The sequence below is a fragment of the Lepidochelys kempii genome, chromosome 10 (genome assembly GCF_965140265.1).
Source record: "Lepidochelys kempii isolate rLepKem1 chromosome 10, rLepKem1.hap2, whole genome shotgun sequence".
Classification (NCBI taxonomy): Eukaryota; Metazoa; Chordata; order Testudines; family Cheloniidae; genus Lepidochelys; species Lepidochelys kempii.
Window position 1 is genome coordinate 82,055,787 of NC_133265.1, and position 14,684 is coordinate 82,070,470.

The 14,684-nt window shown below is 47.2% G+C and overlaps 2 protein-coding genes and 1 long non-coding RNA gene across 13 annotated transcripts in view; 2 read left to right on the plus strand and 1 right to left on the minus strand.

Moving 5' to 3' along the window:
* PAQR5 (progestin and adipoQ receptor family member 5) overlaps positions 1-7,292 on the plus strand; it is a 32,984-nt gene extending 25,692 nt beyond the window's left edge. For 5 of the 7 annotated variants that reach the window (XM_073304496.1, XM_073304494.1, XM_073304493.1 and 2 more), the window contains 4 exons: positions 1,411-1,455; positions 2,899-2,995; positions 4,058-4,199; positions 4,844-7,284. In XM_073304496.1, the coding sequence (XP_073160597.1) occupies positions 1,411-1,455; positions 2,899-2,995; positions 4,058-4,199; positions 4,844-5,076 (517 nt within the window). In that variant the 3' untranslated portion in view covers positions 5,077-7,284. Of the gene's footprint in view, positions 1-1,410; positions 1,456-2,898; positions 2,996-4,057; positions 4,200-4,843 lie in introns of all 7 variants that reach the window. The other 2 variants (XM_073304499.1, XM_073304498.1) reach the window with 2 other exon arrangements.
* On the minus strand, positions 1-10,313 carry LOC140895142 (uncharacterized). Its single transcript, XR_012154118.1, has 3 exons — positions 10,254-10,313; positions 4,520-4,607; positions 1-119 (listed from the first exon to the last, which is right to left on the minus strand). It is a non-coding gene; the product is annotated as an uncharacterized lncRNA (long non-coding RNA).
* KIF23 (kinesin family member 23) overlaps positions 10,246-14,684 on the plus strand; it is a 27,811-nt gene continuing 23,372 nt past the window's right edge. For 3 of the 5 annotated variants that reach the window (XM_073304487.1, XM_073304492.1, XM_073304489.1), the window contains exon 1: positions 10,247-10,573. In XM_073304487.1, coding sequence (XP_073160588.1) covers positions 10,563-10,573 — 11 coding nt within the window. In that variant the 5' untranslated portion in view covers positions 10,247-10,562. Of the gene's footprint in view, positions 10,574-14,684 lie in introns of all 5 variants that reach the window. The other 2 variants (XM_073304491.1, XM_073304490.1) reach the window with 2 other exon arrangements.

Sequence of the window (14,684 nt, forward strand, 5' to 3'; positions counted from 1 at the left end):
TACTTTCACCATACTACACCCCATGCTTAACTTTCCTTGCCCTCACATGTAGCCTCCACTTGTGCTATACCGCTCAAGGATTTACAGGATCAAGGCCGGTCTCTCCTCTTTTTAGGATGCTAAAAGAAATGAAAGGTAGAAAAACACAGTTGAGTCTGCCATGAGAAACCACTTTCACACAACTAAATATCCCAGAGTACCACAAGAGTTGCAAATAATAGTTTTAACTGAGGCTTCCATTTTTCTCTTCCAGGAATTTTGGGGTTGGAAATTATCTGGTTTCATCCCCATCTGTACCGTCCACTCCTCATCTTTGGTTGGTTTTTTTGGTTTTAGTTTTAAAATAAATAAAATGCAAATACAAAACCAATGGACACTGTGTTCATTCCTTGATTAGTGAGTATCAGATCAGGGCTATGGGCTGTGCACTGCACTAATTGTCATGCAAATGCACATGAAGTTTACAAATGAGTGGCTACTTGCGCTGAACTTGGTGGCAAAATTCCTACTGAGGTCAGGGGAACAGGACTGGACCCATTAGGGCAGGGCCACTCACAACCTATCTGAACTCTTTTCGCTTCCTTCCAGCGTACATTTGAGGTTACATCGGTAGTAGAGCTCTTTCGTATGGAAAATTCTTAATGGTGAGGGAGCAGATCTTTCATAATTCAAATCAAGTGAAAACACAGACTACTGAAGATGTGGGCCTATAACTTCCCACTGGCCTTGCCTGTGAGGTTGAATATCTTTGTAAACATTGGGCCTTTTCTGCTCAATCCATGAGAAAAATCACATGGAGAGGTGCCCTGCAACTGGCATCTTCATTCACCAATGCAAACTGGGTGCTTGACGTTACCAAATTAGTATGGTGTCATTTTACACCCACTTTATAAATGACACCAGATGAATTGGGCTCATTGCTCTGGGAGTCCTGTGCGTGGAGTGGCTGCCATATCAGACATAAAGAGGAATCTGACTCTAAGGGATAAGTGAAGTGTCTGCGATCACTGATATTCCAACTGGATTTCTGATCTGGATAGAATTGTGATACATTGCATTTACTATGAACTTAGTATGTGAACCACTGAGCAATAATGTGTGTCTTCCTAGTTCTGTCTTGGTTTGGAATCTCAGGCTCTTCATCGGAGTAAATGAAAGTCACCTGTGAACATGTTTCTTTCTGCATAAAGGCGAGGTGTTCTTTCTAACTCTCCTTTTTGGCACAATTACCACTTCTTTCAGCTCTTTGCACATTTGCTGAGGACTGTTAAATTATGTTTAGACTTTGCACCAATTAAGTATAAAGTGCATCTCCACAATTTTCTTTGTCGTGCTAACGAATTCCAGCATATATTTCTCCACCCAAACATACCCTTTCCTTCCCATTTACCATATGATTGTAACCAACAGGCTTGGTGCGCCATACCTCCATTATAACCGTGATATCCTAGAAAGGTAATAAGGGCCAGATTTATTTTGGATTTTAGCTGATATGTTTGGATTCCCTGAAACATTGCATTTACAAAATCTTGGCTGGATGTAAAATATAAGTATTCTGAGATATGTCACACATTATAAACAAACTGTGATTCAACTTAATGAATCAACAGCAGTGACCAAGGCCTTGTAATCCAATATAAATAGATCTCTCTTTATGACAACACTGAGTTCAATATCTAGCTCCTGTGATTAAGCAGTACAAAAACTCAGGTCAAAATAACTATAACTTTGGCAACTATTTAAAGAAGTAAACTCTGTTTTTTCCATATGATATATGTTGCTAAATTTTTAAAGGAAGCACTTTCTCAGTGTTTTGCCTTAGGCCATTAATACTGCTTTGAAATGTGTGCCAAGATGATGTAAAAAGATTTCATGCTTTCAAAACTGCTCAGAGTCTGTGTTGAAGAGCCTGGTGCATGCTAATCTACATCTAGAAGAGACATAATTTTAGCCAATCAGAGCTTAGAAAATTGTCTGATTTGTTTTCTGTTGTGTGATTTTACACAATGGTAAGAATCTTGTAATCTGGGAAATAAATTTGTGTGATTCAGCCATCATGGAAATGGCTACAGGCTCCTCAATATGCTGCTAATTCCACTGTGGTCTGCAGAAAACAATTGGGAAGATTTTTATAGTAAACCACACAAGGAACCAGCAATTCCAACACTGCTCCTAGTGTCTGTTTATGCTGACTCTGTCACCTCAATGACACAGCATCACACCACAATACTAGCAATCAGGCTGGAGGCCCAACATGGAACAGTTTGCTGAACTGTAGAATCAAGATATCCCTCTGCTCCATTCGTCATTCCTTATTATTAACGATGACTGGCCTGCTATGCTCCTGTATTAGTGCACGATTCAGCTATTTTCAATTTAATTGTCTTATCTACAACATGAGAGCCGAGGAGGTGGGGAATCGATGGGGAATGATCAGTGTGGAATGACTGTGGGTGCCCTGTCTCAAAAGGCCTGATCCATGCATGGTAAAGGCAATGGAGTCTTTCCATTGCCTTTAGAAGGGTTGGGCCAGGCCCACAATTTTAATCAGCTGAATTATGCAAAGATTGGTTGATACATTATAAACAAGGCCATTGTTCGAACAAACATGGACATTTATGTGGCTTGGTTGTCTACCACATGTTTTACAACAATTAGTTGCATAAACAAATTGAGGATGGCTGTAATTTGACTTCCATTTCTCCAGCCCCACTTCTGGACTTAAAGACAGCTTTTTGTATGCTAGTATAGATTACAACAGCTATGAAAATATGGCTTGTGCAAAAAACTTCCACAAAAAGCACGTTCTGCAAGCCACAGTTCCTTCGAAAATATGCCTGGCAGTTGCACAATCTTTATTTGCCTTGATTTTGTAATTTGAAATGCTTTTTTATGTAGGTTCCCTGAGATACAGCTGCCCACGCTCAGCAAAACTCTTCGCACACTGGCTTTTGCATATCCGTACCTGTTCGACAGCACCCCTCTCTTCTACAGGGTATGCGCTGAACATTCAACCTTTATTAAGATGCCATAAAATACATTAGCTTCCTGCAGTGAAGTAACTATCGCCTATTAACATGAGACTGCACATATTCAGGAAAATATACAGACTATTTTTTTTAAAGGAAAACTATACGGGTTAGAAAATGGTGTTTGGCTATTTTTAGCAAATACCTGTTGATGTACAGATTATTTTGTGCTCAGTACAGGGGCACTCAAACATACTGGCAATTTACAATGAGCCCAAAAGCTGCCCCTAGGCCCAATTCTTGGATGTTAGTGGGAGTTCTGCCTGAGCAAAATCTGAGTCAGGTCATCAGTATTTGCACCATAATTTGCATAAAATGGAGATGATTGCATCTGCTCTTATATCTACTACTGGGCTCTGCCCACCGTGTTCCAGATCCCAGCATACAATAATCCAGCCTGACCAAGTGGCCATTCTTAGTCCTGAGACTAAGATGGCAAAGCCTCATCATCTTGGTATACAGGGCTACAGGGATAGGTGGTAAGTTCTTTGGAAACATGCAACAGACAAGAAAGCCATTAAATATAGACAACCTGGACTTGATTCTCCACTGTGACCTAGCAGGGAGGACACAGGAGCTGACTGAGGAGCTGATCTGATTCCCGGCCACAGTCTAAACTGAAGCTCCAGGAAAAAGGCTTTAATTTACAACACTGGCATAAGGACCCTTAGGGACCTTACACCAGTGGCGAATAAGACTCAGATATAGCCTCACCCACTTCATTGTCCATCCCACTCATGCCCCAATGTATGAATGCCCCTGCCCTAGCCCCACTCTCTGCTTACACTGGAAGTGAAGAAGTGGCTAGCACAGGAGGCAGGGGAACTGCCTGTGCAAGCTTTCTGCTAGTGGAAAGTTCTGGTGTGTGGGGTAACTACTCCACCAGCCACCTCCAGCCATTTTATGAGGCCAGGTGACCTTTAGCAGAGCAGCAAATCTGGCCCCAATCAAGAGGTATTCTTCAGTAGTTCTCTAAACTTTCCTTTTCTTGGTACCCCCATGTGTAATTTTTCCTTTTGATATCTCAGCTATATCTGTGTACTGGGGAGAGCTGCATGGAAAGCGTAATCCCAGTCCACTACAGGCACGGTGTGTTTGCCTTCCTCACTTGTTTCATTTTTGCTGCGCATCTGCCCGAGAGACTTGCACCGGGATGCTTTGACTATATTGGTGAGTGCAGAACACTGTGATTCTTGTCTTTACTATTCTTTATTTCCAGCATTTAAGAGTACAGAAGCTTGGGCATCTCATGAGGGATGTAATATATCTGGAGCAGAGTAAATGGTTCATATCAGGAAAATGCATTCACTGTTTCATGCTCATGATTAGAATAACCATGCATAGTTGTGCAAGAAGCCATCTCCAATGACCTGCTGTTTCAGGAAGTATCATAGAATCTTTAATGACCACAAAGTGGTCCTTTGCCATCCAAAAATCTACACCATAGTGCCATGCTATACAGTACTGAGTTGGAAGAAAGACTGACTCACTAGTACCAGTTCTTGCAGCACACAGGTGTTTCTTGGTGATCTCCCATCCAAGCAGAGCTCCAGTCTAGTCCTACTTAGCTTGTAGTCTCTGGCAGAATCACAGCACAAAACAATATACCCAGAACTTTGATTTATGGTAGGCAGGGATTCAGTGAGTTTCCAAATGGACAATTGTCTTAGTTTAGTAGCATCACAATAAGAGCTATATAAATTAGTAAAATAAATAAATAGAATTTTTGCACATAAGACTTGCTAAACTGTCATAGGTGTATTTTAATGAAACCCAGAGAAATTTCTTGTTAAATATTTTTGACTCTGTTGCAGGGCACAGCCACCAGCTTTTCCATATATGTGGGATCATTGGCACACACTTCCAAATGGAGGCCATCTTTATAGACATGAACGCTCGCCGTGACTGGCTCTTAGCTTCCTCACCACTTCTCTCTCGTTCTCAAATAGTTGGTTCAGTTGGCATCTCCATTATCATTAGTCTAACTATCATTAGGGTTTTCTCACTGGCTCTCTATTCAACACCAATGTCCTCTAGGAAAGAATAACTACATAAGCATTAAACTTTAAGTAGAGATTGATTTTTAGTTACATTGCTGCAAATGAGAAATACCAAGTAACATTAGCACTGGATCAGTGAAGGTGATGAGATTTTTTAATGAATGTTTTTCTTGGGAAAGACACTCACTCAAGGGGTTTTCAAGAGTGAACCATTTTATATTGCACTGCTTTTTGTACTATGACTTTAAAGTTGGAGACCAGATTGTGAAATGGTTTTAAATTGGGACAAGTTGATATTTTAGCATGAAATTATTTAGAAAAAAATTAAAACACTGTAAAAGGGAGAAGTGTCATATTTTGCAAGCCAGTATTTGAAGGGCAGATTTAATCCAAATGATAAAACTCAGTGTGATACCATCTTCTAAGTCCAACGGCCATTTATCTGTGTTGCTTTCGACTGCTTTAGGGAGGAACCAGGAAACTTGATTATTTTGATTATAACATGATGGTACATTGTGCTTATGTCAGTTCATAGGCATAAGTGTCTATATTTTATATATTTAATAAGTAGGGTAACATCTTGAGCCTACTGAAGTAAATGGCACTTTTTTGCAACAGACTTCAATAAGAGCAAGGATTTCACTGTAGAATCCTAGTTGAAATGTCCCTAGGATTGGGCCTTTCAGTTCTTCCCTATGGAGATTATTCCAGTCTGAGTTCACTGTATGTTTTTCTGATATTCAGTCTAAATTTCCTTGGCCTGATTCTGCACTTGTTTAGGGCCTGGTCAGTCAGTGGGTGTTTTCCATTGAGTACAATGAGGTGTAATTCAGGCCCTGACATCAGTCTTATATTGGGGTAGTTCCACTGACTTCCATGTTACTCCTGATTTACAGTAATGTGAATGAGAGGAGAATCAAGCCTCCACTGCTCCTAATTAAACCTCCCCCAAGTATGCACCTGCTGTAGCAGACACCTCATTGAAAAACTATCACTGAGAAGCCATCAAAATTGCAATCTGGGGTCATAAATTTTGGCTTGGAAGCAGGTGGCATCCTGCGATAGGACCGACTTGCACTCAGCTGGTGACCAGAGAGGTACTAGGCTAGGTTGTAATGTCTGTTAGAGTATTTTCACAACTGTTTTTTATACATAGGAGTGGTACTCTTATGTCTCAGGCTTTGAGGTTATCTGTGACTTGATTGCATATTGGATTATCTAATACCTTGGAATATAATATTTTTATTAGGTACATAAACATGTAATGCAGAAAATTACAATGAGATTATCAAGCTTCCTGATAATTGTGTTGGTTTATTATATGTTTTGTAAATAGTAGCCTCCATCGAGGTGTAATAGATGCACTTTGGGTTGACAGTACAACAAAATCTTTAAATATATTCTGGGAAAAACACAACTTGGAAATGATCTTACTTTCTTCTGAGAGCTGATCAAGATTGCTATTAACATTTATTGGCACTGGAACATAACGATCTTATCCAACATTTTATTTAATTAAAAAATCATAACCATGACAAGAAAAGTGCTAATATGTACTGTTTATCTATCTTGTCTTTTAGTATAACTGGGAAAGAGTCTGGTTTTGTTTGCAAGAAATGATTTAAGATTCAACAGCATTAATTAATTAATTAACCGGTACAACTTCTTTCTCAGTTGGTAGTCTAACTTTTCAGATTCAATAAGTCCTATTTTCTGTGACTACTACACAGCCACAATTAGATAACTTCAAAGATGCAGCGGTTCATAGGAGAACTACCTGTAAAACAACAGGTTTCTGTTGGACATGGTAGCTGCTCCTTCATCCTTCTAGACCCTACAGTAGTGTCACAGGGGGATCTGGTCTGACACTTAACTAATTTGCTTTATTAAAATGTGTGTCATTGCAACATTTTCTGATCTTGGAACAGCATATGGAAAGAGAAGCCAGATTCATTATAATGTGTGAGATACACATTCAAAACTATACAATAAATTAAGCTATACAGATGTAAAAAAATAAAGTCTATTTATGAAGAATTGGTCTTGTCATATTATTACATGTGAAGAATGCCAGAATAACTGTTTGTTTCCTTCAGCCTCTCTACTATGTCTGTATTCCAAACACAGAGTCCTGCAAACTGAAGACCAATCTTTGACCTATCCTGTCCCAAACACTGACCTTAATTTCCATCCTGTACATCAGACTCCCAACCGAGAAATAGGCAAAGCCCTTCAAGTTTAAGACCAAATAAATCCAGAACATTATTTCAGTTATATATTTCAATTCAGTGGTACTTTATTGGTGTGGCAAGCTATATAAGTGTGGCCAAAGTGTAAAAAAAGAGACAGAGATGGCAGGTATCTGTCCAGGATAAAGTTACACTGTTTGAGATATGTCCAGAGGTGAAAGTAAGCCGGTATGCACTGGTATGGTGTACCCGTAAGAGCCGGTGCGCCGTACCGGGACTGGCTTTCCCAGACAGCAATTTAAAGCCCTGGGGTAGTGGCAGCGGGGCTCCAGCGGAGATTTAAAGGGCCCCAGAGCTCCAGCCGCTGCTACTGCCCCAGCCCTTTAAATCCCCACTGGAGCCCTGCTGCCGAAGCCCTGGAGTAGCGGCGGTGAGGCTCTGGAGGGGATTTAAAGGGCAGTAGCGACTGCTGGAGCTCTGGGGCCCTTTAAATCTCCGCCTGAGCCCTGTTGCCATAGCCCTGGGGTAGCGGCGGCAGGGCTCTGGCGGGTATTTAAAGGGCCCCAGAGCTCCAGCTGCCGCTACCGACCCGGGCCTTTAAATCCCCACCGGAGCCCTGCTGCTGAAGCTCTGGGGTAGCGAGGGCAGGGCTGGAAGGGATTTAAAGGGCTGGGGCGGTAGCGGCTGCTGGAGCCCTTTAAATCCCCGCCAGAGCCCTGCCGCTCCTGCCCCAGGGCTTGGGCAGCAGGGCTCAGGTGGGGATTTAAAGGGCTCGGGGCTCCAGCAGCTGCTACCCTAGCAGAGCCCCAGGCCCTTTAAAGCTCTGCCAGAGCCCCGGGGTAGCGGTGGCAGCTGGGAGCCCCCAGGGCTCCTCAGTGATTTAAAGGGCCCGGGGCTTTAAGGCCCTGCCTCTTCTGATTGAGGCCACGCCCCCTACTCAGGACTCCTGTGTACTGGTAAGTCCTCTAACTTACTTTCACCTTTGGATATGTCTGTCATTTCTATCCATTCCTGATCCAGTGCCAGGCTCTAAGTTCCCTCTAAACTGTGCAGCCACGCAGGGGGAGAGGTGCCTTGGCCCTGCCCCCACCTGAAGCTGCCACCAGGGAGAGGTGCTCTCCCCACCCCTGGGCTGCTGTAGGCAAGAGAGAGCTGGGGGGAATCCTCTCTCCCTGCTGCAGCCATGGGGCACCCTGCACCCTAAGTGCCTCATTCCCAGCCCAACCCCAGAGCCCACACCCCCAGCCAGAGCCCTCACTACCCTGCATCCCAACCCTCTGCCCCAGCCCTGAGCCCCCTCCCACACTCTGAACTCCTTGGCCCCACCCCAGCCACACATCACCTCCATATTGGTGCATATAACAAAATTCATTCTGCACATGGATGTAAAAAAACTAAAGGGAACATCAGCCAGGATGCTACATAGTATGATGCCGATTGAATTTAACCTCTTCCTTTTTAACCCTAGTCTTTATTTTACCCCAGGCTCCCCACACTAACTCTCTTCCCATAATATTATGCCTAGTCCATATCCCATCCTTAGTCTGAGAATTACATTAGTCCACCTCTTAGGTCCAATGTTCTTCATCTCCACCCCACTGATTACCAGGAGCTGCTGAATGTATTACTTAATGTCACGGAAAAACTGGGGCATGGATGAGGGCTAACTGGCTGAGATTCAGTTCACATAAGACTGAGGTGATGTTGGTTGATTGACAAAAGCAACCAGAAGAGATGAGTGGATTATTTCTGCCCACTGACTGAGATGTGGTCCTGCCTTTGGTGGCTGGGATTTGCAATCTTCAGAGCAATCAGATCATGGCTGTTGCTAGAAGATCAGGTAGCTGCTATTGCCAAGTTAGCCTTTTTCCCATCTATGGAGAGCTAGGAGGTAATACACCCTGTCCCCCCCCCCCCTTTTTTTTTTTGGATGCAGGCCTTGCAACCATCACCCATGCCTTTGTCTCCTTGAGATTAGACACTGTAGTATGCTCTCCATATTAAATCTATTTGGAAACTGGCTAGCAGGCAGGATATTCTCTGTTAGGGCCCTGGGCCTTTGGAACTTGCTTCCTCTCCAGGTCTGAAACAGCCCAACTTCCTCAGCCTTCAGGGCCCATTAGAGGCACCACCTTTTCTCCTGAGGTCCAGAGGAAACAAGTAGGGCAGAGGGTGGGACTCGGGGGATTGATTCATTTCCACTATAGTCATATTGCTGCTGTGTAATTAAGCTGATCTAGGGAAACTGATACATCTGCTTATTTTTGCGTAGTTAAATAGATATATTTATATCAAGGGTGCCCAGAGCAGTGGATGGATTATTCTTCTTGTCGTTTGTATAAATCTAAAGGATGGATAACTACTATAGTAAATAATAACATGAAGCTAGGGCATTTGGCCCGTTAATCTACCCACTTTGGGTCCCTCATTGGGCTTGTTTGTTAGCGTTCTGGCTGTTGTCACATGTCCCAATGACCACACTTTCGGTTTCAGCACTCAGGATACTTTCCTAGGGGGCAGTCCCTTGCTGACAGAAAATTAACAGTTTCCTGCTGTCCTCAGTAACTTCAGGGCGTAGAAATTTAAGCCCCGGGAAGGCTCATGCCCCGAGGCTCAGGCTGCGGGGGCGATGGGCACCTTCTCTCCTGCCCGGGCTCGCAGGGAAGCCGCGAGACAAGCTGGGGGAGGGAACACTTTTACATGCTCTCTGGTACTCCGCTATCAGTAAACAAAAGCTCCCCCCCCGCCGCCGTCTCGTTACTACCCCGGGTATCCTGCACCACACCGGCCCCAGCTACCCTGCAGCCAGCAGGGGAGGGAAAGAAACGGGAAACCCGCCCAGGGGAACGTCCTAGGCAGCGGGTCCCCGGAGCACGCGCGGGGGGGGGGGGGCTCTCTCCCCTCTGGGCCTGCCCCGAGCGCCACCCGGGGCTCGCCGCCCTACACCGCCCGCGGTCCCCGGCTCGCAGCGAGGCCCGGCCCCGCCCCGGCCCCGCCCCGGGCCTGCCCGGCTGCCCCAGGCCTCGTCCCCGCACCTCGAGCCTGGGCGTCCCTGTCGGCGTCTCCATGGGGACGACGACGGTCCGTGACGCTCCGGCACGCCACACGCGTTGCGTGGCGACGCTCAGCCGCACGGCGCCCTCTGATTGGCCGGATTTGAATCGCAGCAGCGCGCGGCCCGATGGGAGCGGAGGGACAGTTCAAATCGAATCATCCCTAAGTGAGAGAGACCCCCCGACCCTCCTGCCGGCCCCGCGCAGGCCTCGGCAGAGCGGCCCCGCCCGGCCCCCGTCCCCGGCCCGCCCGGCCACCGTCCCGGGACCCGAGAGAGCGGCCCCGGCACCATGAAGGCGGCGTGAGTATGGGGCAGACCCCCCCCCCCCCCCCGCGCGGGAACCCCCCGGCCCGGCTCTACTGCCGGGGGCCTCAGGTCGCCGCCCTCCCCCGGCCCGCCCAGCTCTTGCCCCACTCGAGGCCGGCGGCGGGTAGGAAGGCCCCGGCTGGCTGAGCCGCCCCGCCGAGCGCGGTGAGGGGGAAGCGTGTGTGTGTGTGTGTGTGTGTGGTGGGGGCCGGGGCCTTGGCGGGCGAAAGTCACCCCCCCCCGCACCCGGCAAGGATCCCGCGTGCGCAACAAGCGGCGTGACGGGGGCCGGCCGCCGCCAGCGGGGCGGGGCGGGGCGGAGCGGGCCGAGCGGCGGGCCTGAGAAACCCCCCGCTTGTGCTAAAGACCCGGCGAAGTTGACCCAGTAGCGGCCAGGCCCGGGAAAGCCGGCCGTGCCGTTGCGCGGTGAGGTCAGCCCCATGTGGGTACTGTGGCGGTCAGCCCCCTGCCAGCGGAGGGTGTTGGCGCCTCAGCTTCGTGTCAGGCCCGCGTCTGGTGTGTTCTTAGGCTTTGCAGCGGCGGCGTAGCCCTGTTTGTCCCGGGCTGGTAGCGAGAGGCACATCGCTCTGTAGGCTGGAAAGCCCCTCTCCTTCACCAACAGAAGCTGGTCCAGTAAAACATATTCCCTACGGAATAAGGTCGAATTTATAGAAGTCGGTTTTTTAGAAATCGGTTTGATATATTCGAGTGTGCGCGTGTCCCCACAGAAAATGCTCTAAGTGCATGAAGTGCATTCACTCGGCGGAGCGCTTCCACAGGACCGAGGCAAGCGTCGGCTTCCGGAGCGTTGCACTGTGGGTGGCTATCGCACAGTTCCCGCAGTCTCCGCTGCCCATTGGAATTCTGGGTTGAGATCCCAATGCCTGACGGGGCTAAAACATTGTCGCGGGTGGTTCTGGGTACATATCGTCAGGACCCCGTTCCCTCCCTCCCTCCCTCCGTGAAAGGAAGGGCAGACAATCGTTTCGCGCCTTTTTTCCTGAGTTACCTGTGCAGACTCCATACCACGGCAAGCATGGAGCCCGCTCAGGTAACCGTCACCCTATGTCTCCTGGGTGACTTCATTGCTACACAGCAGCAGCAACCCATTGCCTTGTGGCAGCAGACGGTGCAATAGGACTGGTAGCCGTCATCGTCATGTCCGCGGTGCTCCTGGTCGCCTGTGTGAGGTCGATCAGGAGCGCCTGGGCAGACATGGGCACAGGGACTAAATTTGGAGTGACTTGATTAGGTCATTCTCTTTAGTCCTGCAGTCAGTCCTATTGAACCATCTTATGGTGAGGAGGCAGGTGATACGGATTGCTAGCAGTCAAAGAATCATAGAATATCAGGGTTGGAAGGGACCCCTGAAGGTCATCTAGTCCAACCCCCTGCTCAAAGCAGGACCAATTCCCAGTTAAATCATCCCAGCCAGGACTTTGTCAAGCCTGACCGTAAAAACCTCTAAGGAAGGAGATTCTACCACCTCCCTAGGTAACACATTCCAGTGTTTCACCACCCTCATAGTGAAAAAGTTTTTCCTAATATCCAATCTAAACCTTCCCCACTGCAACTTGAGACCATTACTCCTCGTTCTGTCATCTGCTACCATTGAGAACAGTCTAGAGCCATCCTCTTTGGAACCCCCTTTCAGGTAGTTGAAAGCAGCTATCAAATCCCCCCTCAGTCTTCTCTTCTGCAGACTAAACAATCCCAGCTCCCTCAGCCTCTCCTCATAAGTCATGTGTTCTAGACCCCTAATCATTTTTGTTGCCCTTCGCTGGACTCTCTCCAATTTATCCACATCCTTCTTGTAGTGTGGGGCCCAAAACTGGACACAGTACTCCAGATGAGGCCTCACCAATGTCGAATAGAGGGGAACGATCACGTCCCTCGATCTGCTCGCTATGCCCCTACTTATACATCCCAAAATGCCATTGGCCTTCTTGGCAACAAGGGCACACTGCTGACTCATATCCAGCTTCTCATCCACTGTCACCCCTCGGTCCTTTTCCGCAGAACTGCTGCCTAGCCATTCGGCCCCTAGTCTGTAGCTGTGCATTGGATTCTTCCGTCCTAAGCGCAGGACCCTGCACTTATCCTTATTGAACCTCATCAGATTTCTTTTGGCCCAATCCTCCAATTTGTCTAGGTCCCTCTGTATCCTATCCCTCCCCTCCAGCGTATCTACCACTCCTCCCAGTTTAGTATCATCTGCAAATTTGCTGAGAGTGCAATCCACACCATCCTCCAGATCATTAATGAAGATATTGAACAAAACCGGCCCCAGGACCGACCCCTGGGGCACTCCACTTGAAACCGGCTGCCAACTAGACATGGAGCCATTGATCACCACCCGTTGAGCCCGACAATCTAGCCAGCTTTCTACCCACCTTATAGTGCATAAAGTGTATAAAGTCCTATTGCATCATCTTCTGCCGGGCAGGCAAGAGATGAGCATGGCTATCAGTCCTATTGTACCATCTTCTGCCGAGCAGCCATGAGATGTGGATGGCATGCAGTCCTTCTGCACCGTCTGCTGCCAGCCAAAGATGTAAAAGATAGATGAAGTGTATCAAAACAAGAAATAGACCAGATTTGTTTTGTACTCATTTGCAAACCACCCCCCTGCCCCCTGTCTTGGGGACTCATTCCTCTAGGTCACACTGCAGTCACTCACAGAGAAGGTGCAGCGAGGTAAATCTAGCCATGTATCAATCAGAGGCCAGGCTAACCTCCTTGTTCCAATAAGAACAATAACATAGGTGCACCATTTCTTATTGGAACCCTCTGTGAAGTCCTGCCTGAAATACTCCTTGATGTAAAGCCACCCCCTTTGTTGATTTTAACTCCCTGTAAGCCAACCCTATGTAAGCTGTGTTGTCAGTCACCCCTCCCTGCGTCAGAGCAACGGCAAACAATTGTGCATGTGAGTTGAGAGTGCTGTCCAGAGCAGTCACAACAGAGCACTCTGGGATAGCTCCCGGAGGTCAGTTCCATCGAATTGTGTCCACAGTACCCCAAATTCAACCTGGCAAGGCCGATTTAAGCGCTAATCCACTTGTCAGGGTTGGAGTAAGGAAATCGATTTTAAGAGCCCTTTAAGTTGAAATAAAAGGCTTCATCATGTGGACGGGTGCAGGTTTACATCGATTTAATGCTGCTAAAGTCGACCTAAAGTCCTAGTGTAGACCAGGGCTAAGTTGGCCTGTGTTAGGTCGACTTACAACCATCACAGTGATTAGTGCAGTGGCTCGTGTCCCCGTTACCCTCCTTTTGTCTGTGGTGCGCCATCCCCATGAGGAGTGTTTCTACTGACTTAACAGGGGCAGCGTGGGGAGCTGAGAGCCTGGGCTGTCAGCTCCACACACAGCTCCTCCCTGCCAGGAGCCCAGCTCTCTTGTCAGTTTCATGGCTCCTGCTTGAATGACAGCCAACAGCGGATGTAAGTTACACAGTGTCTACCCACACACACTGCGTCGCCCTGGCTACACCGACATAAGCCCTGCACCTCTCGTGGAGGTGGAGTTATAATGGCAGTGTAGTAGGGCGCTTACATCAGTGGGAGCAAGGCTGGAGTGTGTACGCTGACATAATTAGGTCAACATAAGCTCCCTTATGTTGACCTAACTCTAGTGTAGACCAAGCCTTAAAGTAACAAGGTGGGCAAGATATTATCTTTTACTGGACCAGCTTCTACTGGTGAGAGAGACAAGCTTTCCAGCTACACAGAGCTCTTCATCTGGTCTGGGAAAAGTACTCAGAGTGTCACAACTAAATACATGGTGGAACAGATTGTTTATCATAAGCAGTTGCACATTGTAAGGGACCATTCAAGGTGAAATGGCTGTTAACACCACTGGAGTCATAAGACAAAAAAGGGGGGTTAGTGGGTTACAGATTGCAGTAATAAGCCAGAAATCCAGTATTCTTTAGACTGTGATTTTTAGTGTCTAGCAAAGTTATGAATTTAAACTCCCAGACTTGTGTTAGAAGGCGTTGTGCAGGTTTCCTTTGCAGATGACGACTGAGAGATCAGAACTGGAGTAATTGTATTGTGAAAAATGTTTGCCCTTGGGTGATATGGTGTGTTTGTCTTTTGTCT